Genomic DNA, 26,860 nt, shown 5'->3' with positions numbered 1-26,860 from the left:
GACCCTGTGAGGCTGAGTGGTGTGCTTGAGGCTTACCTGGCAGGTAACAACTTGGTTGTAGTCATTCTTTGCCCACTTCCATTTTGGGGAGTGGCTGAGGGGGGCAGCTGTGACCTGACCATCTCTAACCTTCTCTCTCTCTCTCCCTCCCTCCCTCTTTCCCCCAGATTTTGTAGGCACTACAGTCAGTTCTGTCTTGCGGCCAGGAGGTGATGTCTCTGGATGGGGAGTCCTGCCATGCCCTGTTGCTCACACCCAGGGACCCTGAACCCCAGGATTGTAGCCCAGGAGTTGGCCCAACCTCAGCATATTCCGTCTGCTGCCCTCTCATTCCTGTGGTCAAGCTCCAGACCCCAGTCTCTGACTGACTGCACACAACTCCAGGCTTTGAAGAGAGGTGGGGATGGGGTGGCAGCCTGGCAGAAGGCAAAGGCCCTTGAGATCCTGAGAGAGCCTGATTCTGGCCCTGCCTCCATTTGACCTAAGGGAGCCTGGGTCTCCCTCTCTGGTCCTTTGGTTTCCTTCTCCTGTGTAGACTAGCTGGAGGTCCCTGAGGATCCCCAGGGGAAGGTAGCCTTACAGCGTGAGCTCTTCGGGCCCCTTCAGTCTGAAAGCCTGCCTGTGCGTTCTTGCCTCCCCAGTCCTGGTCTCCTAAGAGACTCCTTCAAGACACTGCCCCAGGAGGGCCAGACTTTTTCCTACTTTATTTTTATCTGCTGATGATGGTCCCACCACATCTACTACAAAGCTCCAGGTGCCACCAGCCCCACCCACGGGGCCTCTTCTGACTCCCTCATTCAAGCCTGCTCCCAGCTCTCAGAGGAACCTGAGCCGTGCTGAGGGAGAAAAGAAAGGGTCTTCCTTCCCACTGCTGGTAGTCCCTCATCACCTCAGAGTCTGAGGGGAGACACAGGCTCTGGAGGCTGGGGGAGGAGACAGCTGATCACAGCAGCTGGAGTTTGCCAGCTTCCCAGCCTGGGGCTGGCCCGGCCTCTTCTCTACTGGGATATCTCACCAGAGACTGGACCCTTGACTCTGGCCTGTTTTGTACAGCATAGACTTCCCGGGCCCATTGTCAGGGTTGGTGGCTAGGGAGAGGAGGCTCATTGGTAGAGTTAAGGGATACCTCTCGTCTCACGCTTCCTACACCTCGGACATCTGCCAAGGGCAGAGACGGTCTTGCGTCTTTGATACTTTTCTGCCTAACTTGAACTTGCAGGTCACCTCTGAACAGGGTACCCTTGTCCCCCACCCCAGGCCCTGTTACCCTGTCCCTGACGCTCTACTTGCCCACTTCTCCGCCTTGTGATATGCCCAGGGTCTGCAACCTCGTGGGCAGTGCTTGGAGCTGAGGTGTGTGTGTGTGTGTGTGTGTGTGTGTGTGTGTGTGTGTGTGTTAGGGAGGGGCAGATGAGAAGATCTCAATTCTTTTCCCACTGTGGGGGCTACTCCCTCCCCCTTAGCAGAGGGAAAATGAGGGAGATTCCAGGTGTTTTTTTGACCATCCTTGGTTACCTTATAGATCTGGTGGCAGAGCCATCTAGTCAGGGACGAGCTTCCGTCCCTAGTGGAGGGGTGGCAGACTGGCTTCATCTAGCATAATGTTTTCTAGGGTATGACCTGCTGCCTGGTCCCTGTGTTGAGGAGTGTATGCCCCCTATGGGCTTCCCAGGAGGCTTATCACTTCCGTGTGTCATGTGGGCCTCAGCCAGAGTTGGAAGGGCGGCTAGTCCACAGATTTGCTGTCCTTGTGTTCATTTTTCTTAGGACTTCTTGGAGTGGAGAGTTAGGATTCCTGAGCAAGACCCAAGGCTGCTGCATCAGGACCCTAACTGGAATCTGATGCTGGTTCCTGGAAGGATTCCTGACACCTAGAAATTTTCTAGACCCCCATCTCCACCTTTTCCCCTCATTCCTCCAGGCTGGACACCTCCTCCCAAGCTTTGGTCACTGCCCTTGTGTTTCCCCACACTGGTCCCCACCTAGTCCCTTCCTGGAGCCACAGCACTGGAGCTGTCTTCATCGGCAGGTGGCCAGGTGACTGACTGGGCATGGACGGGGCTGGGGGCACTTGTGTGAAGGAGAAGGGAGGAGTCAGTCCCTCAGATTCAAACCAGAGGAGAGAAGGTCCAGGTCATGAGGAGAGGGGCCAGGAGTGGGTAACTGACTGGGAACTAGGCAAGTGGGAAGCAGGAGCAGAGCCAGGGAAGCAAAGATGAGATGGACAGTCAATGGCGAAGGAGAGACAGTTGTGCCAAGTTCAAGGAGGGGTCTAGAGAGACACACACAGTGATGGAGAAAGGGAAGCGAAGAACCAGAGCGGGGCTTCCACGGGGAGTGGGGGGCAGTGGATGAAGAGGGACAGGAAGTGGGAGATGGAGGTGTAATTTGCAATGAGCAAGAATAAAATGTAGAGAAGAGAGTGGGCAGGAGGAGAGGGAAGAAGAGATGCTGGGGGTGTGGTGAGGAGGGCAGCCATGTGGGTGCTTAAAGAGTCCGTGCCCCTGAAGACACCTGCTGCCCGAGAGGCCTGTGCTTTGGAGGACAGGCTAGAATTGACCCCTTGGAGGCCAAGTGACTGGAGGTCTGTGGTCCAAGCATCCCTGTTCCTTTGTGGAGGAGTGTGTGTGTGTGTGTGTGTGTGTGTGTGTGTGTGTGTGTGTGTGTGTGAGAGAGAGAGAGAGAGAGAGAGAGAGAGAGAGAGAGAGAGAGAGAGAATGACAGGTCAGGCTGTGTTAGCAGTAGGGTAATCCAGATGGGGAGGTAGGAAACTAATTCTTTTTGGGGGTAGTTTAACAGTGTTCCAATCCCCCTCCAGCCAACCAGCTACTGCCCAGCACTTTGAGATGCATCGTGGAGTTTCAGGTTGATGGGCTTAAGTCTGCAGGAGCCCCAGGGTGGTGTGGGGAAGATGAGAGGCAATAGAGGGACTTAGAAGAGGTGGGGACAGGGAGAATGGAGGCTTCCTCCGGGAACTTATAACTTAGGGGGTGCCCTGACAGATCTCCTGACAGTGATGTGGTACAGTGAGGGCAGGTGAGCTGTTAGCCTTTGGGGAAGGGATAGGCTATGAAGATCAACATCTCTGTTTCTGATCACCAACCAAGAGCTTCCTGGTGTCAGGTCCCTGAAAGTTCTCAGCTAGTTGTGACTGGACAGGGATGCTGGTGTTTCCTATTACTGACTTTCTTTGCTCCTGGCAGAGAGTGGGGAGAGCAGTCATAACCTCGAGGTGGTCCAGGCTCTGGTCCGAAGCACTGGTTAGACCAGTCCTTGGGGGCTGTGGCAAGTAGAAGGCTCCCCTCAGAGGACCACAGCTACGGGGAAAGCCTTCCCAAGGGCACAAGGATGTGGGGAAGATTGACATCCTTCTGGGGCCTGCAAAAGCCAAGATGACTGCTTGCAGCTGGAGCTCTGGGGAAGGAGCCCAGGACCTTTAAAGAGTCCCACTTGAGCACAGAGGGGACTAGCTCTTCTCCAGCCTCTGGTGTGAAAAAGGGAAACCCTCTTTTTGGAGGGGCTGGGCTCCTTCTAGCACAAGAGGCTTCTGTGGGTTCTTGCCTGGCTCAGAGCTAGCTTTTGGGTGGGACTGGAATTTTCCTGAGATGTGAACAGGAGCAGCCAGCCCTCCCTAGGACTCTGACAGCCCTCCAAGGACCTGTGCTGTGTGTTAGGATAGATTGGTGTTGTCTACACCCCATTAGTAAGTTCTGTCCAAATGTGTCCTTGATGTTCATTGTCTAATTTGGTAACATTTCTTTTGGTCCCGACCCCTTCTGCTGCTGCCGGATTTGAGCTTCAGTGCAGGTGGAATGATGTTCAAATAAAGACACAATTTATATCACCCATGCTGGCTGTTGCTCCTGAATCATGACCCAGGGCCTCATGGGTGGGCTATAACCCAACCCTTTGTATCAATGGCTGCAAATTCATGGAACCCTAATGTTCACTGTGACTTAATGACAGTTTCTGTTACTACAGCATTAAAAAAAAAAAAAAAAAAAGCTGGGCCTGGTGGTGCCGTGCATGCATGCCTGTAATCTCAGCACTTGGAAGATGGAGGCAAGAACATTCATTGTACAATCAAGGCCACACAGGCTGCATGAAGAAATCTAGTCTCCAGAAGGAAAAAAAGTCTGGGTATTTCCTGAGCATGGCCCATGGTATCAGTAGGAGTCTGGCACCACGTCTATCTGCAAGTCCTGTCTGTACGGTCACTTTCAGTCCTCATTTCCTTCCTCAAGAATCCCTCAGGGGCTGGAGAGATGGCTCAGAGGTTAAGTAGCCCTGGCTGCTCTTCCAGAGGACCTGAGTTCAATTCCCAGCAACCACATGGTGGATCACAACCATCTGTAATGTGATCTGGCGCCCTCTTCTGGCCTGCAGACAGAACACTGTATATAATAATAAATAAATAAATCTTTTTTTTTTTTTTTTAATGCTTTCTTTGGGGTTGGGGATTTAGCTCAGTGGTAGAGCGCTTGCCTAGCAAGCACAAGGCCCTGGGTTCAGTCCTCAACTCCAAAAAAAAAAAAAAAAAAAAGGTTGCAGGTGGAGGGATGGCTCAGCAGTGACAAGCACAGGCTTCTCTTGTAGAGGACCCAGCATCCACCTGCATCTGCAACTCTTGTTCTGGAAGAGCTAATGCCCTCTTCTGGTCTCCGTGGGCACTGCATGCATGTGATATCAGCACATACATACCTGCAGACAAAACACCTTTGCACATAAAATTAAAATTTAAAAAAATTAAAAGCCAGACATGGTGGCACAGACCTTTAATCTGAGCACTCAGGGAGGCAGAGGCAAGGTGGATTTCTGTGAGTTTGGCACTAGCCTGGTCTATATAGCAAGTTCCAGACCAGCCAGGAATACATAGTGAGAGCATGTAAAAAGAAAGAAAGAGGGGGAGAGAGAGGGGGGGGGAAAGGAAGGAAGGAAAGAAGAGAAAGAGAGGGAGGAAGGGAGGGATGTTGCATGAATCTTAGATGGTCTTATCAATAAGAACAAACCCGAAGCCAGTTATTGGGGTGGACACTGGAAGATCAGAGAAGCAGAACAAGCCAGTTTCCTCACCTCGCCAGTTCCTCAGCTGGTCTTGTTTCCTCAGACTGCAAGCTTCTGTGTCCTCATCCCAATAAATCTCAGCTGAACTGTTTTGCTCCAAAGTCTATAAGCTTAACCAACCAAATGCTTAACTCTTAGTTCCTGGTCCTCAGTCCTTTCTGCTTTCTGCTATCACTCCCTGGGATTAAAGGCTGGATTTCTGGAATTAAAGGCTGTGTCACCATGCCTAGCTCTTTCTAAAGTGGCCTTGAACTCAGAGATCCAGCTAGCCCTGCCTCCCAAGTGCTGGGATTAAAGGCGTGCACCACCACTGCCCAACTTCTGCTATGACTTGCTCTGACCCATTTTCTAGCCACCACTTTTGGCTTTGTTCTAGTGGCTGTCTGTTCTCTGACCCCAGATACATTTATTAGGGTGCACAATATTGTGGGGAACACAATACCACCACAGAGGGAGGGGGAAGGAGAGGAGGAAGGAAGAAAACTAGAAAGAGGAAAACCCAATAATTAAATATCTCTTGGTCCAAGCTGGTTACTAGCGCTCCAGTCACTTAGTCTGTAAGCCATTTGAAGCTGCCTGGAAATGCCACAGAACTGAGTCGCCTGGCATATATCACTGAAAGAGGCTGGGAACAGTAATTGGGTATGTTGCCAACCCAAATAAAACTGGGGTTCTGGGGCAAGGCGAAGGAGACAGTGGCAGCCTGTGTGTACTCCTGGCAGCATGCCTTGATTCCGTACTCAGGACTCCACCTTGTGTGCCTGCAGGGACTTGGAGGAGTCTGATTACCTCTTTCTAGAACAACACTTAGACAAGGGGAAAAATAAAAGTCCACATGGACTAGATGAGCATTACACCTTGCAGGAAATGGTAAGGTGGTTAGGAAATGTGTGTAAGCTGTAATGCACAATGGACCACACTTTGCAACAAGCACACAGAGACTCTAAGAGTGCATCTGGATGTGGAGATGAACATACAAAAAAAAAAAAAAAAATGGCAGAATCTGCTAAATCCAGGTATTTGTGGGTGTTCTGAGAGGAAGCACCTTATATGGCTTCTGGTAGAATGAGTGGATTAGGGTGAAGTTTTATTGTGTGGTCAGGCAGTCCATAGTGGGAGAGAAGGTAGCTTGATGGACGGGTGGGTGGGTCATATCCCTGAGAGACTGGATGCAGTGCTGGGAAGTTGAAGTGTGGAGTGTGAGGTGTGCAGGCATCAGATAAGAACCTGAGGTTTACAGGTCTGAAAAAACTCAGACGTAAGAACAGTGGAAGATTGCTCAATTATTGAGGGCAGGTAGACCAGGATCTACCTGAGTATCCCTGGCTGGCCTGGAACTCACTATGTGGATCAGGCTGACCTGGAACTCAGAGATCCACTTGCCTCTGCCTCCCACGTACAGAAATTAAAGGTGTGCACTACCACCCCTGGCAAGAACTTCTTGTTTTGGAGACAGGATCCTGGGGTGTAGCCAGGGCTAGACTGAACTCAAAGCGGTCTTCCCGCCTCAGCTCCCAAGTGCTGGGGTTATGGGTGTACGCCCCTGTGTCAGTCACTTCTCTATGCTGTGGTAGAACAGTGGGGTCAAGGCAACTTACAGAAGAGAGAGAGTATTCGAGGCTTCCGATTCTGAGTGCAGAGCACACAAGGATGGGCAGAAACAGCGGGTGGCAGGTCCAGAGCAGTAGCTAAAGACTTAGATCTTGAACTGCAAGCTGGACACAGAACACAATAGGAATCCTCTCCAAACAGCCACCAACTGGTGACCAAGTACTCAAATACCTAAGACTTCTAGGGGACACCTCAAGCCACCACAGCCACCATGTCTGGTACATTTTAAACAGGGCTCACATTTCAGGCAGGTTACTTTGGTTGTGGTGATCATAAATGGATCAAAAGGAGATCGTTTGGGAGGCTGGAGAGATGGCTCAGTGATTAAGAGAACTGGCTGCTCTTCCAGAGGACCCTGGTTCAATTCCCAGTACATACACAGCTGTTCACAACCAATCATCTGTAACTCCAGTTCCAGGAGATATGATGCCCTCTGCTGGCCCACCTGAGTACCAGGCACACACATGGTGCATAGACATACATGCAGGCAAAACACTCACACCCATAAAACAAAATAAATTTAAAATTTTTAAATAAAAAAAAATGGGGGAATCTGAGAGTGGCTCTGTAGTTAAGAACACTGGCTGCTCCTCCAGAGAATCTGGGTTCAATTCCCAGCACCCACATGGCAGCTCATAACTGTCTGTAGGTTCTAGGGGGTCTGACAACCCCACACAGACTACACAAAACACAAATGTACATAAAATAAATAAGTTTTAAAAAGAACAATAAAAATAAATTTTTAAAAAGAAGACAGGTTTTGGCTTGAGAGATGGCTCTGGGTAAAGGCATCTGCAGTCAAACCTGGTGACCTGAGTTGGATCCCTGGGACTGGCATAGTAGGAGAGACCCAACTCCCCAAAGTTGTCATGTGACCTCCACATGTGCACTGTGGCACATGCCCCCCAAATAAATAGATAAATGTAAATTTTAAAAATATAATTTCTTTATTGAGTCCTTGGGATTGCATCCTAATTTGGATGCACCCTAATTCCACTCACCGCCCAGGCCCTCCACATCCTCACCTCACCTCTTCAGTGCCCTCCAAGAGAAAATTAAAAACAAAACAAAACAAGCAAGCAAACAAAAACAAACAAACAAACAAAAAAACTCTATGCTCCTCCATCTTTCCCACCTCTCCAACACCTCTTCCTCGGTCCTGGTGGCCTTGGGAGCTGCAATGTGTCCTATAGTCTACCCTTTTGTCCAGTCAGCTTCACTTGCAAATGTTCATTGCAGTGAGTCACTGGTCTGGTTCAAGGATGGAATGCTTCACCCTTGCACAGGGACCATGCTGGGCTTTGCTGCATCGCTTCAAGTGTAGTACATGTGCTGTCAAAGCCAGCACGGAAAACACAATCTAAGGAGGAGACAGTCTGGACGAGAGGGGACTGATACCTGGTCTGAAGTGAGGTCAGGGCAGTAGAGCTCAGAGAGGGAGGTTGTTCGGTGCTCGGGACGTTGAGTTAAGAGTTAAGGACACTTGGTAACTGGTTTGGGGATAAAAGATACAGTGGCATTAAGGAAGACAGTGAACTTGAAAAAAACTTTTTGTTTGGGGGCCTGGAAAGATTTGCTAAGATGTTAAGAGTTATATGATGGGTTTGTATGTGGGAGGCCCTAGTGGAACTTTCCTGAAAGATGTGGGCCACGGACAGCAGCATATTGGTCATAGTTGCAAGCAGAAGTGTAGATGGGCCTGCCCAGCATGATTATACAGTGTAGAGAGCAGCATGGGGAGGGGCTGGAAGACGCTGTAAAGGCCAGTCAGAGGAAGATAACACACGGAGAGAGGACAGAAGTCTACCAGCTCTCAAGTGAACGTCTGTGTGGTGCTACAGAAACCAAGGATGAGCACAGAGGGCCAGCACTGAAGGGCTGAAAAATGAGTCCCCTTGGTTTGGGGATGAGGACACCACCAGTGAAGTCAGTGGGAGCACTGGGAAACAGCCAGAGTGAGGTTGGTTCTGAGTGAGAGCAGTTGGGGACAGGGAGAGGGTTATTCATCTTCTGGCAGAGAGGGAGAAATGAGTTCCTTCAGGATCTGCTAAGTAGACCAGTGAGCCAACAGAGGATGAGAAGCAGCATGTTATCCGAGGAAGCAACAGAGTCTCTAAACATGTGCGTCTTCCCAGAGCTCACAGCTGTGGCTGAGAGGAGAGCATGGGAGAGAGGATTGCAAAAGGGGCCAGTTCTGTAGGGGTGGGAGCCAGCCCCGAGTGCAGGGCTGGTGGGGGAAAGGTGCCATTTGGGGCTAGGGTTGGAGTTCTGGCCTCATGGAGTTTATTTACTCAGTGAACCAAAGGCTGAGATGACATGGAGCTTGAAAGGGATGCTGAAGTAGCTGAGTCTGAAGACAAGGCCTGACAGGTGGCCATGAGTCTACTACAATCCCAGTGGAAGGGAAGCTGAGAAGGGCATAGGTCTGCCCTGAGATCTAGGGTGGGGTGTTGGGGAAGGAGAGCCTGGAAGGCCATGGGTGGGGAGAACGGAGGGACTAAGGGCCTGACATTTTTGTGAAACAGGAGGTGTGGGGAAGGCAGAAGATTGTGAGGACAGAACCCGGACTCTCACCTGAATATTCCCAGGAGGACTTGGAGAGGACCCTTGATATACTGTTCCCTCCAATTTCAGGAAAACGTGGTGAGTTAGAGTGGAGTCCAGCAACTTTGAGGCTGGTCAGACTAGTAGTGAAGGGTCTAGAGCAGTGGCTGTCGGCCTTCCCAACGCTGGGCCCTTTCATACAGCCCCTTATGCTGTGGTGACCCCCAACCATAACATTATTTTCATTGCTACTTCGTAACTGTCATTTTGCTACTGTCATGAATTGTAATGTTAATATCTGTGTCTTCGAACAAACTCCAAAGGTGTCTAGAGGATGTAGTAAAAGACCCAGAGGGAGGAGATTTTAATCTTGTGCACAAGATGCAATTGCTGGGAAAATTTTAGTGAGAACATTGACACCACCAGATGAGAGGGAGTAAGCAGTTTATTTAAGTGGCTTGCAAGGATGAGGTGGTGCATGCTTGCAATCCCATCTCAAGGGAGGTAGAGGCAAGAGAATCATAAGTTCAGGGTCATGCTTGGCTAGTGAGAAGGAAGACAGCCTCAGCTACATGAAACCCTGTCATTACACACACACACACACACACACACACACACACACACACACACACGTGTGCATGCACCTTCAGTGGTAATGAGATCCTAATAAAGTGTGTTTCATTCAGTAAGGGCCAATGGGTGAGATGAAGGATATAAGTTTTACCTATAAAGGAGAAGGCTGTTCTGAAAACAGCAGAAAGGTGGTGAGAGACGGGATATGGGAGAAGTAGCTTCAGGGCAAGACTAGGAGCCAGGATGACACAGCACTTGTTCATTCTGAGAGGTCGGTCCTGCAGGGAAACACATGAAGTGGGGGGAGGATGATGCTGGCTGCTGGTGCCCAACAGATGCACCTGGAGGATGCATGTTCAACCAGATGCAGCCCAGATGCCGATTCAACCTGGGTGTGTCTCGATGTTTTCAAACTCATTTACTCACTCAACGACACACTCAGTGAATGTCCACCCTGGCGAGGCCCTAGGTGTACAGAAACACACCACTTGTGGGTTTATCAACCATTTCAGACCTGTTTCTAATGGCCTGTTTATGTTTAAGTACTACAGAAATACAGCTTAAACCAAACCCAAAAGTTAATGAGTTATAAAAGTCTTCAAAACATCATCACAGAGAATCCTGCTAGACACCCCAGCAATCCTTCATGTGCTGCTGCTGAAGAGCGGCCTCAGCCTTTTCCTCAGAGTAATGGTAGCTTGACTTGTGTGGTAATCGCTTCCCAATGTTTATGTTTTCTGTTATGTCACAAGTGGACCTCTCAAAAACACAGCTGTGCCCTTTTAAAAATGAGCTATCCTCCTCTACTTCTTTGGGATTAAGTAGCATTCACAGTGGAATTTGGCTGGCTTCCCTCTTCCTGGGTAATTCCCTTCATGTTTTAAAAAATATTTGTAATGTGTGTGTAAACCTGTGTGAGTTTATGTGCACAAACTGTATGCAAGAGTCCCAGAAGGCTGGGAGAGCATCAGATCCCTTGGGACTGGAGTTACAGGCATTGTGAGCCACCATGTGTGTTCTGGGGACTGCTCTGAATTGCTGAGCCATCTCTCTAGGCCTGGTTTGTTTTTTGTTGTTGTTGTTTTTCACTAGGTATCACTATGTTGCTCTGGTGGGCCTGGAGGTCTCTGTGCAGATCAGGTGGGAACTGGTCAGTGATCTTCCTGCCTCCCAATTGCTAAGATGACAGGTGTTCAATACTACGTGAAGATTCTCTTGTTGGGGAGTGGACTGTTGTCTTTTTTACTTTTTTTTTACTTCAAGCAAATTCATAATCAAACCTGGATGCCTTATCAGATTCCAATATATGTGGCTTTTTTCTATTTTGTGTGCATGGATCTTTGCCTGTATGTATGTTCGTGCACCATGTGCATGACTGATGTCCACAGAGGCCAGAAGAGGGCCTCAGATTCCCTGGAACTGGTGTTATAGATGGTTGTGAGCTTTCATGTGGGTGCTGGGAATCAAACTCAGGACCTCTGGAAGAGCAGCCAGTGCTCTTAACTGCTGAGCCATCTCTCCAGCCCCTGTTATTCACATTACTTCTTCATGGTTGTTGGTTTTTTTTTTTTGTCCAAACATTATATAAATTGTGTTGCCAGTATCTACTGATAGTCTAGGCTGATCCCAAATCCACAGGGATCCTTCTGCCTTAGCCTTGCAAGTGCTGGTTTTAGATACTGTGTCTGTCTCAGGATGTTTTGACATTGGTCATCTGGAGTTCAGCTTACCAAATATGTGATCTACTTTGCTTTCTGTTGCTGTGATAACATACCACAACCAAAGGCAACTCAGGAGGAAGGAGTTGATTTCAGCTTACATTTTACAGTTCATCATTTGGAGGAGTCAGGGCAGGAACTGAAGCAGGAACCTGAAAGCAGGAACTCAAGCAGAGACCATGGAGGACAACTCCTTATTGGCTTACTTGACTAGCTTCCTTATACAACTTAGGCCCAGGGGCCGTGGGGATAATGTCCTCAGTGGTCTGGGCCCTCCCATATCAATCAGCAATCAAGAAAATGCCCCCATAGACAATGCCCACAAGTCAGTCTGATGGAGACAACTCCTCCTACCAGGTACCCTAGTGTGTTGGCAAAAACTAATCACAGGTGTGATTAGTAGCTTCAGTGATCTTAGGACAGTTTTCAACGGTTACTTTTGGTGTTTCTCCAGCCTCTTTGATGCTTCTGTTGAAACTCCTATTTCCCACACAAGGGTATCTGTGTTAGCTGTCTCCAATATTTGTCACTTAAATAAAAAAACAAAAAACAAAAAACTATTTAAAGCAGTTTTAAATTCATGGCAAAGTTGATGGAAAAGTCTTCACATTCTTCCCCAACACAAAGCTATTCCCCCTAAACAGAATCCTACAAAGGACTACACAGTTCATGTGCTACAAGTGATGAGTCCACACTGGCATTTCATTGCCACTCCAAGTCCAGAGTTTACATTAGGACTCCATGTTGTATGTCCCATGACTTTTTTTTTTCTTTCCTGAGACAGGGTTTCTCTGTGTAGCTTTGATGCCTGTCCTGGATCTTGCTCTGTAGGCCAGGCTGGCCTTGAACTCACAAAGATCTGCCTGGCTCTGCCTCCCAAGTGCTGGAATTAAAGGTGTGCGCCACCACCGCCCAGCTACATCCCATGACTTTCTTTCTTTCTTTCTTTCTTTCTTTCTTTCTTTCTTTCTTTCTTTCTTTCTTTCTTTCTTTCTTTCTTTATTATGTCCTGCATGTTTGCCTACCTGTCAGAAGAAGACACCAGATTTTATTATAGATGGTTGTGAGCCACCATGTGGTTGCTGAGAATTGAACTCAGAACCTCTGGAAGAGCAGCCAGTGCTCTTAACCTCTGAGCCATCTCTCCGGCCCCCATCCCATGACTTTCGCGAAACATGTGACACATATCCACTTGAGCACTCATCATAAAAAATCATTTCACTTCTCTCAAACTCCCATGTCTCCCTCACTCTCAACTCACCCTTTTTTTAAATAAATATTTTTATTTTATAATTAACTTAATTTTACATATCAGCCTTGGATCCCCCCCCTCTGTCCTCCCTCCTCCCACCCCCAACTCTCCCCCCAACCCACTCTCCTTTCCCACCTCCTCCAAGGCAAATCAAGACTCCTCCCAGGGAGTCAGATCAGCCTGGCAGATTCAGCTGAGGCAGGTCCAGTCCTCTCCTCCCTGCACCAAGGCTGAGCAAAGTGTGTCAGCATAGGCCCTAGGTTCCAAAAATCCAGCTCATGCACCAAGGACAGGCCCCGTCCCACTGCCTGGGAGCCTCCTAAACAGTTCAAGCTCATCAACTGTCTCACTTATCCACAGGGCCTGGTCCAGTTCCATGGCTCCTCAGCTATTGATTCACAGTTCATGTGCTTCTACTAGTTTGGCTATTTGTCCCTGTAGTTAGAGTTTTCCTGCCTGGCCCACAGTCAGGACAAATCTCTCTCACCCGCCAGGCTCATAGATGCTGAGGACCAACCAAGTAAACACACAGAAACTTACATTGTTTACAAACAGTATGGTTGTGGCAGGCTCCTTGTTATCTACTTCTTCTATCTTAAATTAACCCATTTCTGTTAGTCTATACTTTGCCACATGGCTTGTGGCTTACCAGTGTCTTTACATGTTGCTTCTCATGGCAGCGGCTGGCATGTCTCTTTTCCCCAGCCTTCCACCTCCCAGAATTCTCTTCTCTCTTGTCCCGCCTATACTTCCTGCCTGGCCACTGGCCAATCAGAAATTTATTTACTCAGAGTGATATCCACAGCACTTCCCCTTTTCTTTTTTTAAGGAAGGTTTTAACTTTTACATAGTACAATTACATATAACAAAACAATTATCAAGCAAGAATTACAGTTACAATATTAAAGAAGATATCCTATCTATCTTATATTTGTGAGTCCAAGGTTTTATATCTAACTTATTTTTTAACATAATTGAGAAAATTATAACTATCAAGTCTTCAACCACATCAAAGACCTCAGAAGGATATAATATTACCTGAGAACCGGGAGAAGGATGCAAGCAACTTTTGGGAGTCTTGCAGGGTAGACAGAGACAGCTGGCAACCTGGACAGTCACCTAATGTTTCTTTGTAAAGTTGGGGCATTTGTCTTCAGCCCACAGGGATAGAGTCTCTTGGTCACTTCTCTGAGTGTCCTGTAAAATGTCTGGCAGTTTCCTCTGCGAAGCAGGAACCTGAAGGACCATTTTGTCAAGCAAAGTTTAGTGGTCACCTTTCTATGGGTCCTGCATGTCCAGTCGATCAAGCACTCCAGGCAAGAACAGTTTCTTGCCTAAATGGCTATTTTTGCCAAGGTGAAGATAAGATATGAAGTGTCTTTAATGTCCATCCTCCTCTCTGAAGTAAATCGGTGTTGCCAGGAGCAGACATGTCTCACTGTCCAGAAAGTCTAAATTTTAAAAATATGGATATGATAAGATAAAAAGGGAGATTATGGAATCTACTTTTTAAAAAAGGAACTATTTGTTTTGAATAGCATAAGTAATGAATTTTTTTTTGTTTGAGTTTATCAAATGTTACTGGGGTGGACATTGTTAATATATATAATGGAGTTTTTATCTGAATTTGTCAAATGTTAATGGACTAGACATTATCAATGTAATTCTTGACTGTATATATTGTATATACTTATTGGATAGTTTTTCTTGTATTAGTTATAAACTTTTTTTAATTTTAGACAAAAACAGGGGAAATGTGGTGGGTATTGTGTTCCCTGAAATATTGTGTGTTCCCTGAAATAAACATATCTGGGGTCAGAGAACAGACAGCCACTAGAACAAAGCCAAAAATGGTGGCTAGAAAATGGGAAGAGTAAGCCATAACGGAAGTTGGGGTGGTGGTGCACGCCCTTAATCCCAGCACTTGGGAGGCAGAGCTAGCCGGATCTCTGAGTTCAAGGCCACTTTTAGAAACAGCTAAGTATGGTGACCCAAGCCTTTCATCCCAGAAACTCAACCTTTAATCTCAGGGAGTGGGGGCAGAAAGAGAAAGGTATATAAGGCGTGAGGACCAGGAACTAAGTGAGTTAAGCATTTAGTTAGTTAAACATTTGGCTGGATAAGCGTTCAGGCTTTGGAGCAACACAGTTCAGCTGAGATTCATGTGGAGGAGGACTCAGAAGCTTCCAGCCTGAGGAAAAAGGATCACCTGAGGAACTAGCAAGGTGAGATAGCTGTGGCTTGTTCTGCTTCTCTGATCTTCCAGCATTCATCCCAATAACCTGCCTCGGGTTTGATTTTATTTACAAGTACCTTTAAGATTCCTACTACATGTCCCTGTGCTTTTTCCAATCATGGTCTCGATATCTCCTGCTCATGGAATCCCTCCTCTCTCTCGCCATTGGACTCCTGGAGCTCCACCTGGAACCTGGCCATTTTTCTACTGCCCACATCGTATTGCCTTTTCCAGAATGCCATGGGTGGAATTGTACACTATTGTTTTCAAGTTAGCTTCTTTCACACAGTAAAATGCACTTAAGGTTCCTCTCTGTCTTTATGTGGCTTCTAATAGATCATGTCTCCTCCCTCAGCCTTGAGGTATGGTTGAGAATTCATATTCAAAACATATATGTGTGCATATGTTTTACACACATATACATTCTGATAAGACAACACATACATCACATTTCATATTTTATTTGTTGTGGTGAGGACACTCCAGGGCTTCTCTCTAAAACACATTCCAAGTTGCCATTTGTTCACTGGGTGGGGAGAACTTCACAAGCTTCCACCTCCTACTGTCTGCCCAACATTAATGCATCATGTTTTCCGATCCTGTGACCTCTGGTAACCACCCTTTTTCTATGAGTTTGACTTTTTTAGATTCCACATATAAGTGATCTCTGTGGCTGGCTTATTTCATTTAACATGTTCTAAAAGGTAGGCTTTCCCATTTTAAAGGTTGAATGGTGTTACAGTCCCTTCCCATTTGTACTGACCTTCACCTTCCTAACTTTATCTTATTTTGTTCTTTCCCATGCTACTGCAAATTGAATTCCTTGATGGGTAACTGTTACTATGTAGAAATGTAACTTGTTTTTGTTTAGACAGGGTCTTATGCTGCTGGGCTGGCGACTTTGAACTCATCACCCACCTGCTTCCACCTCCAAATTTTAGGATTACAGTCTTATAAAACTAGAACCCATTGGTAAATTGATTTTGAATCTTGCTACTTTATTGTATTTATTAATCCTGACAGCATTTTGTTGAATCTTTAGGGATTTGTGTATATAAGGTTAGATCACCCTCTGCACCAATGTATAGTCCAGGTTGGTCAACGACTCAAGATCCTTCTTACTCAGCCTTCTAAGCACTCAGATAATGAGTGTTACACTTTTTGGTGTGTATGTATTGAGCATGTATCCTGGGGATAAAACCCACTTGACTGGAATATATGATCCCTTTAAATGTGAATCCAGCTTACTAGCATCTTAGTTAGTATGGGAAGATGTATTTTGCAAGAAATCTCCATATTATCACAAAATAACTGCCCTCCAGTTATTAAGCCTGTTAGCCTCCCCAGGATTTGCTTTTACTTTCCTATTTGGTTATTGTAGTAGAATATTATTTGAAGGTGTGTTACTTTTGTTTATCTTGCATTTGTTTAACTCGGTGAAGCTGTGTTACTATGCCTGTCTAGAACACCTGATGGTCTAATAAAGAGCTGAACAGCCAATGGCGAGGCAGGAGAAAGGATAGGCTGGGTTGGCAGGCAGAGAGGATAAGTAGGAGAAATCTGTGAACAGGGATTGGAGAGCTAGGAGCCAGAGAAAGAGGGACTCCAGGGGCCTGCCATCCAGCAACCCAGTGAGCCTCAGAGTAAGATACGATTTACAGAAGTAAGAGAACAGGAAAAGCCTAGAGGCAAAAGGTAGACAGGATAAGTTAAGGAAAGTTGGCTAGAAACTAAACCTAGCTAAGGCTGGTAATTCATAATTAAGAATAAGCCTCTGTGTGTGATTTATTTGGGAGCTGGGTGGTGGGCCCCCCCAAGAAAAGAGCCAAAAAAAAAAAACCTAAACAAAAAAAACCAAACAACCCAACAACAAGTTATACTATATGTATACAGGGGTACTTCCAAGACTATCAAGATGTATGCTAAACACTTTTCCATACATGTTACTTGCCATCTACATATATAGTACTGTTCAGATCTTATGCCTTTTTAAAAAGAGGGATCTTTCTCATTGCTTGGTTTTAAGTTTATTTACTTTGGATTAACACTCCTTTATCAGAAGCCCTTTGCAAATCTATTTTCCCATTTTGACTTGACAGTGTCTTCTGCAGAAAACATTTTAATTTTCATGAAGTCCATCTTGACAGTTGTTTTGTGGGTCATGTCATTTTTGGATTTAAAAAGTCACTTTTGGACCTGTGAGATAGTTCAGTGGGTAGAGGTACTTGCTGCCAGCTCTGATGATCTAAGTTTGATCCTTGGGAACATGGTGGCTCTTCTTGTGGTGATACATTTGTAATCTAAGAAATACAGCTTGCCTGAAGATCAGAGGACAGAGCTAGTCACAGAGTTAGCCATAGAGGTCAGGCACTGGTGGCACACATCTTTAATCCTAGCATTTGGGAGGCAGAGGCAGAAATCCGTCTGGATTTCTGTGAGTTCAAGGCCACACTGACTACATAAGATTAATCCAGTCTAAAAGAGAAACAGCCAGGCAGTGGTGGCACATACCTTTAATCACAGCACTAGGAAGATTGAGACAGGAAGTAATATGGCTGGGCAGAGAAAGGAATCTAAGACAGGAGGAGACAGAAATTAGGCCTTTTCAGCTGGATTCAGAGGCATTCAGTCTGAGGATTCGTGGAGACAGGATCTTCTCTTTTTGGCTGAGGAGTTGGTGAGGTGAGAAGTGGCTGTGGCTTGCTCTGCTTCTCTGATATCAGCTTCCACCCTGATGTCTGGCTCCAGGATTTTACTATAAGATTATTTAGGATTCATGCAACACTTCTGACCTCCACAAATGCGTGGTGGACATACATGTGTGCACACACAGAGAAATAAATGTGAGAAGTTATCCTTAACCTAGTGTCTCCACCTCCACAGTACCAGCATCACAGGTGTGTATAGTGATATTTTATTTGTATTGAAATGTGATTTTATTTGTATATTAATAAAGTTGCCTTGGGGTCAGAGCAAGCCATAGCAGAAGCTGGGTGGTGGTGGTGCACACCTTTAATCCCAGCACTTGGGAGGCAGAGCTAGGCAGGATCTCTGTGTGTTCAAGGACACAGCCAGCATAGCAACACACGCCTTTAATCTCAATACCAACTATAGAAGACCTGGAGGTCTGTACAGACAGGCAGTGACCAGGAGGTCATGTGGTTGGGTTTACAACCAATGAGAAAGCAGAACAGAAAGTCTATAAAAAAGAAAAAACACACAGAAGTAGTTCTCTCGGGAGGAGAGGAAAGACAGAGCAGCAGTGAAGGGTAAGGTTTTTGTCTCAGCTATTGCTTTGACCTCTTGGCTTTTAACTCTGCAATTGGCTCTGTGTTTCTTATTTAACAAGACGGTTACATCTACAGGTGTGTGCCATCACACCCAGCTGTCCTTTTGTAGATGGATGTCAAGTTATTCCAGCACCATTTGTTGAAGAGACTGCCTCTTTATTGCTTTGCATCTTTTTAAAGGTCAGATAACCACACCTGTGTTAACTCCTGGCCTCTGTTTTGTTCCAGTGATCAATTTGCCAACACTGACACCATCATCATGATTACTGAAGCCTTCTTCCCAGGTGGTGAGGTCAGGTTGTAGATGTCCAGAACTAGCCTACTGGGACTCTAATTTAGATTAAATCAGCTCTATAGATTAGAAGAACTGACCTGTCATCCTACCACTATACACACCACGTCTCATCTCTCTACTTAGTTCTTTGAGTTCTTTGCCAGTATCTTATGATACCCCTATAGACCATCTCCCCATTAGATTTCTACCTACATATTTCATTTTATAAGATAATGTAAATGTATAGGTGATATGCTCTAAGACCTTGAGTTCTTGAAACTTCAGATGACACTGGACACTACCCAGATGCTCCTTCACTTAGGACAGCTTAACATACTATTCTAACTTCACAACATTAGACAAAGGGCCCATACAACTATCCCATTTCTTATTTTCATACAGCATTAAATTATAGCAGGCATTCAACACTTTATTATAAAACAGGCTTTGTTTTAGGTAATTTTCCCTAACTGAAGGCCAACACAAGCAATCTGAAAAGAAGGTAGTTTAGGGTGACCTATCATGATCGCTGGTTAAGGGTATTAAAAACATTTGACCTACACTTTCAACTTGCAATAGTTTATGGGTCTGTAATCCCATGGTAAGTCAAGAAGCATCTACATACATACATGTTTTACCCCATTCATCCCTAGCTTGAATGTTTTGTTTATATACTAGACACAGAAAGAAATGAACAATACCACATGGAATCTTGACTGTGTACACAATTTCTTTGTTTTGAAGAGTCAAAGCAAATGCTAATATTTTTACAAGTTGACAGAGAGTAATATGTCATGCAGAAAGGGAAACAGTAAGTAAAAGGAGTCCCGAATTGCACTTTCTTTTTTTTTTCTTAAATTTTTTTCCACCGGGCAGTGGTGGCGAACGCCTTTAATCCCAGCTCTTGGGAGGCAGAGCCAGGTGGATCTCTGTGAGTTTGAGGCCAGCCTGGGCTACCATGTGAGTCCCAGGAAAGGCGCAAAGCTACACAGAGAAACCCTGTTTCGAAAAACAAACAAACATATATATATATATATAATTTTGGCTGGAGAGATGGCTTAGTGGTTAAGAGCACTGGCTGCTTTCCCAAAGGTCCTGAGTTCAATTCTCAGCACATATCTGTAATGAGATCTGGTGCCCTCTTCTGGCTTGTAGGCAATCATGCAGGCAGAACACTGCATACATAATAAATAAATAAATCTAAAAAAAATTTTTTTCCCATTTTACATACCAACCCCAGTTCCCCCTCCCTTCCCTTCTCCCACCTCCTCACCTCCCTTCCGCTCTAACCCCATCCACTCCTCAGAGTGGGTAAGGCCTCCCATGGTAGTCAACAAAGTTTGGCATACCAAGCTGAAGGAGAGCCTAGCCCCTCCCCATTGTATCAAGGCTGAGCAAGGTATCCCACCACAGTGAATGGGCTCCAAAAAGCCAGTTCATGCACCTGGGATAAATCCTGGTCCCACTGCCAGGGACCCCACAAACAGATCAAGCCACATAGCTGTCACCCACATTCAGCAGGCCTAGTTCAGTCCCATGCAGGTTCCTGAGCTGTCAGTCCAGAGTCAGTGAGCTCCAGCTAGCACCAGTCAGCTTTCTCTGTGGTGTTGATCTTGACCCCCTCTTCTTTTTTTTGAATGCCAAATGCTGTTTATTGAAGGAGGGAGGAGGTCTTAAATGCAGGCTTACAGCACAATGGGAGAAGCCCAGTGGGCTGAAGTTTGCTTCTGTTGTTTTTTGTTTTTTGTTTTTTGAGTTGAGGATCGAACCCCAGGCCTTGCACTTGCTAGGCAAGCGCTCTGCCACTGAACTAAACCCCCACCCCTGCTTCTGATGTTTTACAATCTTGCATCTAAGCTGTTAATGCCCAATATGCTGGATACACAGACAAGGAACATCCCTTGAGTATTCAGGAGGGTGGAATCTCGAAGGGAATTAGCATAGGGAGGATATCAAGGTCAAGATCAGCAAGCAAGGCAACAGTTACCGAAAACGGGGCCAGGGCCCTACAGGTCCCCGCCCCTTTACTAAAAAATGAGCTTCTGACTTAGGTTGCATGGGACATCAGCAGGTCACCTTACCCATCATGGAGACACCTGTCCAGGCCACACAGGCATTCTCTTAGGTTGGTGAGCACCCCCTTTCCCCCAGGCATTACCAGTCTTTGAATACTCATTATCATACAGGCTCAATCTTGTGAGAGCTGCAGAGTTAACTGTTGCCAAAGATCTCTAAGTGGTGCTGGGCTTGCAATCTGTGTTCAACACAGAAAAGACCAACAGAAGTCTTAACCCACCCATAGTTGGTAGGCTAAAGGCAACTGAACTCTTCCGTTCCTTAATGAGCCTTACTGCAAATTGGAGTCCTTGTAAGATGGTATCCTGAGAGCAAATGGAACTTGAGTTTGTAAATTTATAATTTTCAAAGCCAATTGAAATGTATATAACTATTGATTTAAATTTGTCATGCCCAATAGAATGAAAAATTAATTAACTATGGTAGCTACTTTTGCTGCCAGGGTCTCCACTGTGCTAGCTGTAGTAACCCATTATGAAATGGCAATCCTAGAAACAGTGGTAGCGGTGGTCGTCACTGTTATAACAGCAGCAATGTCAGCAGTAATGTCAAATTCTCTTCTGGATCGTGTGGGTATCCATTGGCATGGACACAACTCCAGGAACACAAACTGCTGAGGCCCATTATTCTTGATCCCAGCACGACTTAAGCTGGCAGCTCTTAATAGTGTAATGTTTCATTGAGGGTTGCTCAGTAATGAGTAAAACCAAATCTTATTATAAGCAACAGTCATCCTAGGGTCCCCCATGCCATATATATAGCCTTATGGTTCTGTGGGTTGCAGTCTGATTGTTCTGTTTTATATCTAGAATCCACTTATGAGTGAGTACATACCATGTTTGTCCTTCTGGGTTTGGGCTACCTCCCTCACGATGATTTTTTTCTAGTTCCATCCATTTGCCTGCAAATTCCATGATGTCATTGTTTTTCTCTGCTGAGTAGTACTCCATTGTATATGTGTACCACATTTTCTTAATCCATTCTTCAATTGATTGGCATCTAGGTTGTTTCCAGGTTCTGGCTATTACAAATAATACTGCTGTGAACATAGTTGAGCATGTATCCTTGTGGTATGATTGAGCATTCCTTGGGTATATGCCCAAGAGTGGTATGGCTGGGTCTTGAGGTAGTTCAATTCCCAATTTTCTGAGAAACTGCCATACTGACTTCCACAGTGTACAAGTTTGCATTCCCACCAACAGTGGAGGAGTGTTCCCTTTGCTCTGCATCCTCTCCAACATAGACTGTCATTAGTGTTTTTGATTATAGCCACCAAATTGCACTTTCAATGTTTATCGTGTTGAGGAAGTCTCTCCAACTCCTGCTTCCTTAAGATATGTCTTTATCTGTATCTTTTTAAAAAATAATTTAACTTTATTTTTTGCGCATTGGTGTGAAGGTGTCAGATCTCCTGGAACTGGAGTTACAGACAGTTGTGAGCGGTCATGTGGGTGCTGGGAATTGAACCCAGGGCCTCTGGAAGGGCAGCCAGTACTCCTAACCCCTGAGCCATCTCTCCAGCCCCATCTGTATCTTTACTATGTTACTGTGTTGCATTTTGTCTCATGATTGTATGAGATGTGGCTTTGAACTTTTCCAGCTACTTATCCTTTCCTTTCCTTTCACTTTAATTTTTTCAAAATTAAAATGAGACAGGGTTTCTCTGTGTAGCTTTGGAGACTGTCCAGGAACTCACTCTGTAGCCCAGGCTGGCCTCCAATTCACAGAGATCCACCTGCCTCTGCCTCCCGAGTGCTGGGATTAAACACATGTGCCACCACCGCCTGGCTTCATTGTAATTTTATATGTATGGGTGTCTTCTTTGTATATGTGTTTGTGTACCATGTGTCTGCAATACCTGAGGAGGCCAGCAGAGGCCGGCAACCCCCTGGGACTGGAGTTACAAATAGTTGTGTGTACCAGGCTTTTTCTTTTAAGCCACCAACTGCCTCCCAAATCATGACACGGAGACTTATTAGTTTTGAATGCTTGGCCTAGCTTAGGCTCGTTTCTTGCTAGCTCTTTTAACTTAAACTGTTTCTCTTTATCTACTTATTGCCTTGAGGCTTTTAATTTTTCTTTCCTTCTGTATATCTTGCTTCCACTGGTTCTTGTGTCTGGTTGGTTTCTTGCTCTGGGTGTGTCTCTCTCTCTTTCTCCTTTGTTCTCTTCATTCTTTCTCTCTCTCTTCCTCTTGAGCCTAGATTTCTCCTCCTATTTATTCTCTCTGCCTGCCAGCCCTGACTATCCCTCTCCTGCCTAGCTATTGGCTATTTAGCTTAAAAAAAAAACAAAACAAAAAACAAAAACCTGAACACAGTGTCTCCAATGCAGTACAAGGCTATTCAGCTTTTTATTAGACCATCAGGTGCCTTAGGCAGGCAAGGTGAAACAAATGCAACACATCTTTACATAGTTAAACAAACGCAGCAGAAACAAAAGTAACACACCTTTACACAGTTAAAGTAATATTCCACACATAAACAAATGTAACACACCTTTACAAAATTAAAGTAAGATTCTACAGCATAAACAAATGTAACACATCGTTGCCCAGTTAAAATAATATTCCACAAAACAGTTGTGTGCCACCATATGGGTGCTGAAAATTGGATTCCGTCCCCAGAAGAACCTCTGAGCATCTCTCCAGTTCCTCCTGTTACTCCTTTTTATAAGTGTTAAATTTGCTTACACTTGGAGAAAGGAGGCATTATAACACAAGCTTTCCTCTCAAGTTTGAGGGTAATCTCCATTTTAGCATGTATGTCAATTATTAAAAATATAGACTGAAGCCCGGTGGTGGTGGTGCACACCTTTAATTCTAGCACCCAGGAAGTAGAGGCAGAGGCAGATAGATCTCTGTGAGTTTGAGACCAGCCTACTTCTCAAAGTGAGTTCCAGACAGCCAAAGCTGTTATATACACAAAATCAATCTCTCTCTCTCTCTCTCTCTCTCTCTCTCTCTCTCTCTCTCTCTCTCTCACACACACACACACACACACACACACACACACACACTAACACAGCTGGCATTGATAATAGCAAATACACTAATTCCCAATAAGCAGTTAACTGTTGTACCTTCCTATTTTGCATACAGGTGAGCTGTCAATGATTATGAAAAACCACCCTTCATATCTGGTAGGAAACACGTTTACTCACTATCAGAAGCCATAAAACGTGCCTCAACATTGCGTCTTAGTTCTCATCTTCACCTTCCAGTGTCTGCATTGACTCCCTCACAAAATTATGACAAACGTTACAATGAACACAAAAACTCTTGGTGGTTTATTGTTTTCCTGTTTTTGTTTTGTTTTGTTTTTTTTCAAGACAAGGTTTCTCTGGGTAGCCTCAGCTGTCCTGGAACTCAATTTGTAGACCAGGCTGGCCTTGACTTTATAGAGATCTTCCTGATTCTGCCTCCCAAATGCTGGGATTTAAGGCATGTGTCACCACAGCCCACCTAAAAAAAGCTAGTTTTTATTTTAATTTTATTTCATTCATTCATTCACTTTTTTTTTTTTTTTTTTTAAGTTTTTCAAGACAGGGTTTCTCTGTTTAACAGCTTTGGCTGTCCTGGAGCTCCATCTGTAGACCAGGCTGACCTTGAATTCAGAGTTCCAATCAGTATCCAGATTGGCCTTGAATTCAGAGTTCTGACTGCCTCTGAGTCACAGTGCTAGGATTAAAGGCATGCACCACCAGGCCAGCTAAATACTCGTGTGTGTGTGTGTGTGTGTGTGTGTGTGTGTGTGTGTGTGTGTGTTTTAAGATTTACATGGTGCTGGAGAAGTAGGTGAAGAGTCCTACATTTTGCAGGCAACAGGAAGTGGTCTGAGGCACTGGGCATGGATTGAGCCTATGAGACCTCCACAGCCCACCTCCACACTGATAGATTTCCTCCAACAAGACAACATCTATTCCAACAAGGCCACACATCCTAAAGTGCCACTCCCTTTGGGGGCCATTTTCTTTCAAACCACATTTACCTTCTGAGTGCTTTACTTTAGTTACAATACTGTTACCATGTGTCTTAGGGTTTCTACTGCTGCAACAAAACATCATGACCAAAAAGCAAGTTGGTGAGGAGAGGGTTTATTTGGGTTACATTTTCATATCACTGTTCATCACTGAAGGAGTCAAGACAGGAACACAAATAAGATAGGATCCTGGAGGGACAAGCTGATACAAAGGCCATGGAGGGGTGCTGCTTACTGGCTTATCCCCCACGGCCTGCTCAGCCTACTCTCTTATAGAACCCAGGACCACTAGCTGAGGGATGGTACCACCCACAGTGGGTTGGGCCCTCCCCCACTGATCACTAATTGAGAAAATGCCTTACAGCTGGATCTTATGGAGGCATTTCCTCAACTGAGGCTCCTTCCTCTCTGATGACTCCTTTGTGTCAAGTTGACCCAAAACCATCCAGTACATCATGTTTGATACCTTTCACACTCAGCAAAACATAGTTGATTAGGGATACTGAGTAAACTTCTGCCAATCAAATTTATCAATCCATTGACAAATTCTGCTGTGTAACTGTAAGATATACCTGATTTCTGCAGTGTAACTGTAAAACATACCTGATTTCAGCCACTTTTCATCTCTAGCATTGAAATTTTAATAGACAGTTGCTGTATGAGTCAGGGCTCTCTATAGTAACACAACTTTTAAGAATGAAATCGCTATATATAGAAAGGAGATTTATTAGAATGACTTATAGGCTGCTGTCTAGCTAATCCAACAATGGCTGGGTGTAGCTGCAGTTTTCTCCAGTCCTACCCGGGGCCCTCAGCTGCTCAAGCCCAAGTAAACAGACAGAGATTTACATTACTTATAAACAGTTTGGCTGTGGCAGCCTCCTTGCTATCCAGTTCTTATATCTTAAATTAACCCATTTCTATCAATCTAAAAATTGCCACATGGCTTGTGGCTTACCGGTACTTTCATATCATGCTTCCTCTGTCTCTGGCTGGCGACTCCTGACTCAGCCTTCCTGTTCCCAGAACTCTCCTCTCTGCTTATCCCACCTATACAATACTTCCTGCCTGGCTTCTGTCCAATCAGCATTTTATTTATCAACCAGAACAACACATTCACAGCATACAGAACATCCCACAGTAGCTGGGTGTGAATGGAAGTTCCAAGAATCCAGTAGTTGCTCAATTCACAAAGCTGGATGTCTCGGTGGGTCTTCAGTATACACTAGAATCTTGAAGAAGTAGGCTCTAATGCCAATGAAGGGACGGAAGGTGAGGGCAAGCAGGCAAAGCATCTTCTTCCCTGTCCTTAGACAGGTTCCCAACAGAATAAATAAGTGGCCTAGATTAAAGATGTTTCTTCCCACCTCAAATTCTAGATTAAAGGCATGTCTTTTCTCAGCTCAAAAGATCAGGATTAAAGACATGTCATCCTACCTCAAAGATCTAGGTTAGAAGTGGATCTTCCAGGGGTTGGGAATTTAGCTCAGTGGTAGAGTGCTTGCCTAGCAAGCGCAAGGCCCAGGGTTGGATCCTTAGCTCAAAACAAACAAACAAACAAACAAACAAACAAACAAACAAACGAAGTGGATCTTCCTACTTCAAATTAAGCAAAAAAAAAAAAAAAAAAAAAAAACCCCTCACAGGTATGCTTTCCATTTTTAGATTTTAATTAATTCCAGATGTACACAAAGTGACAACCAAGAATAGCCATCACAACTGCCACTGCACTCTTTGCCTGAATAATTGTTAATGGCTGGAAACTGTTTTTCAGTTTCTATTAATTTTTCCCTCAACAGCATCAAAACGTTAGAGTAATTTTAAGAAAACAGCAACCATCTAGTAGATCATGCCACTTTTCTGCTTGAAATCTTGAGGATTCTCCACATTGCTTAGAATGTGGACACTTCCATTTAGGGACCACAAACTACAGCCTACAGGCCAAATCTAACCTTCCACCCACCTATTTCTGGAGATGCCTTTCCTAGGGTCACATACTGTCTACAGCTGCTTTTCCACAGTTCCAACGAGCTAAGAGAACAGATGACATGGCTCACCCCATCTCAATTCTATTACCAGATCTTCAGCTAACCTTCTCCCAACTCCGTCTCAACCTTGTTCTAATGGAACTTACACTTCCTGAAATAACTAGCACTATCCGATGACCCCCTCATCATCATCAAAGTCTCAGTTTCAGTGTCAACTCTTGGCCTTCTCCTGACCAAACAAACCAAAGAGGCCC

General features: G+C 45.3%; 1 protein-coding gene across 2 annotated transcripts in view; it reads left to right on the top strand.

Moving 5' to 3' along the window:
- The window catches only part of Lhfpl4 (LHFPL tetraspan subfamily member 4), a 28,695-nt gene extending 26,028 nt beyond the window's left edge, over nt 1-2,667 (top strand). For both annotated transcript variants that reach the window (XM_036180619.1, XM_036180620.1), the window contains one exon: nt 168-2,667. In XM_036180619.1, the coding sequence (XP_036036512.1) occupies nt 168-268 (101 nt within the window). In that variant the 3' untranslated portion in view covers nt 269-2,667. The remainder of the gene's footprint in view (nt 1-167) is intronic.
- Nucleotides 2,668-26,860: the final 24,193 nt, after the last annotated feature.

This window comes from Onychomys torridus, chromosome 3 (assembly GCF_903995425.1).
Source record: "Onychomys torridus chromosome 3, mOncTor1.1, whole genome shotgun sequence".
NCBI classification, from domain to species: domain Eukaryota; kingdom Metazoa; phylum Chordata; class Mammalia; order Rodentia; family Cricetidae; genus Onychomys; species Onychomys torridus.
The sequence above is the reverse complement of the archived record's forward strand: the minus strand, read 5'-3'. Positions and strand labels throughout refer to the sequence as shown.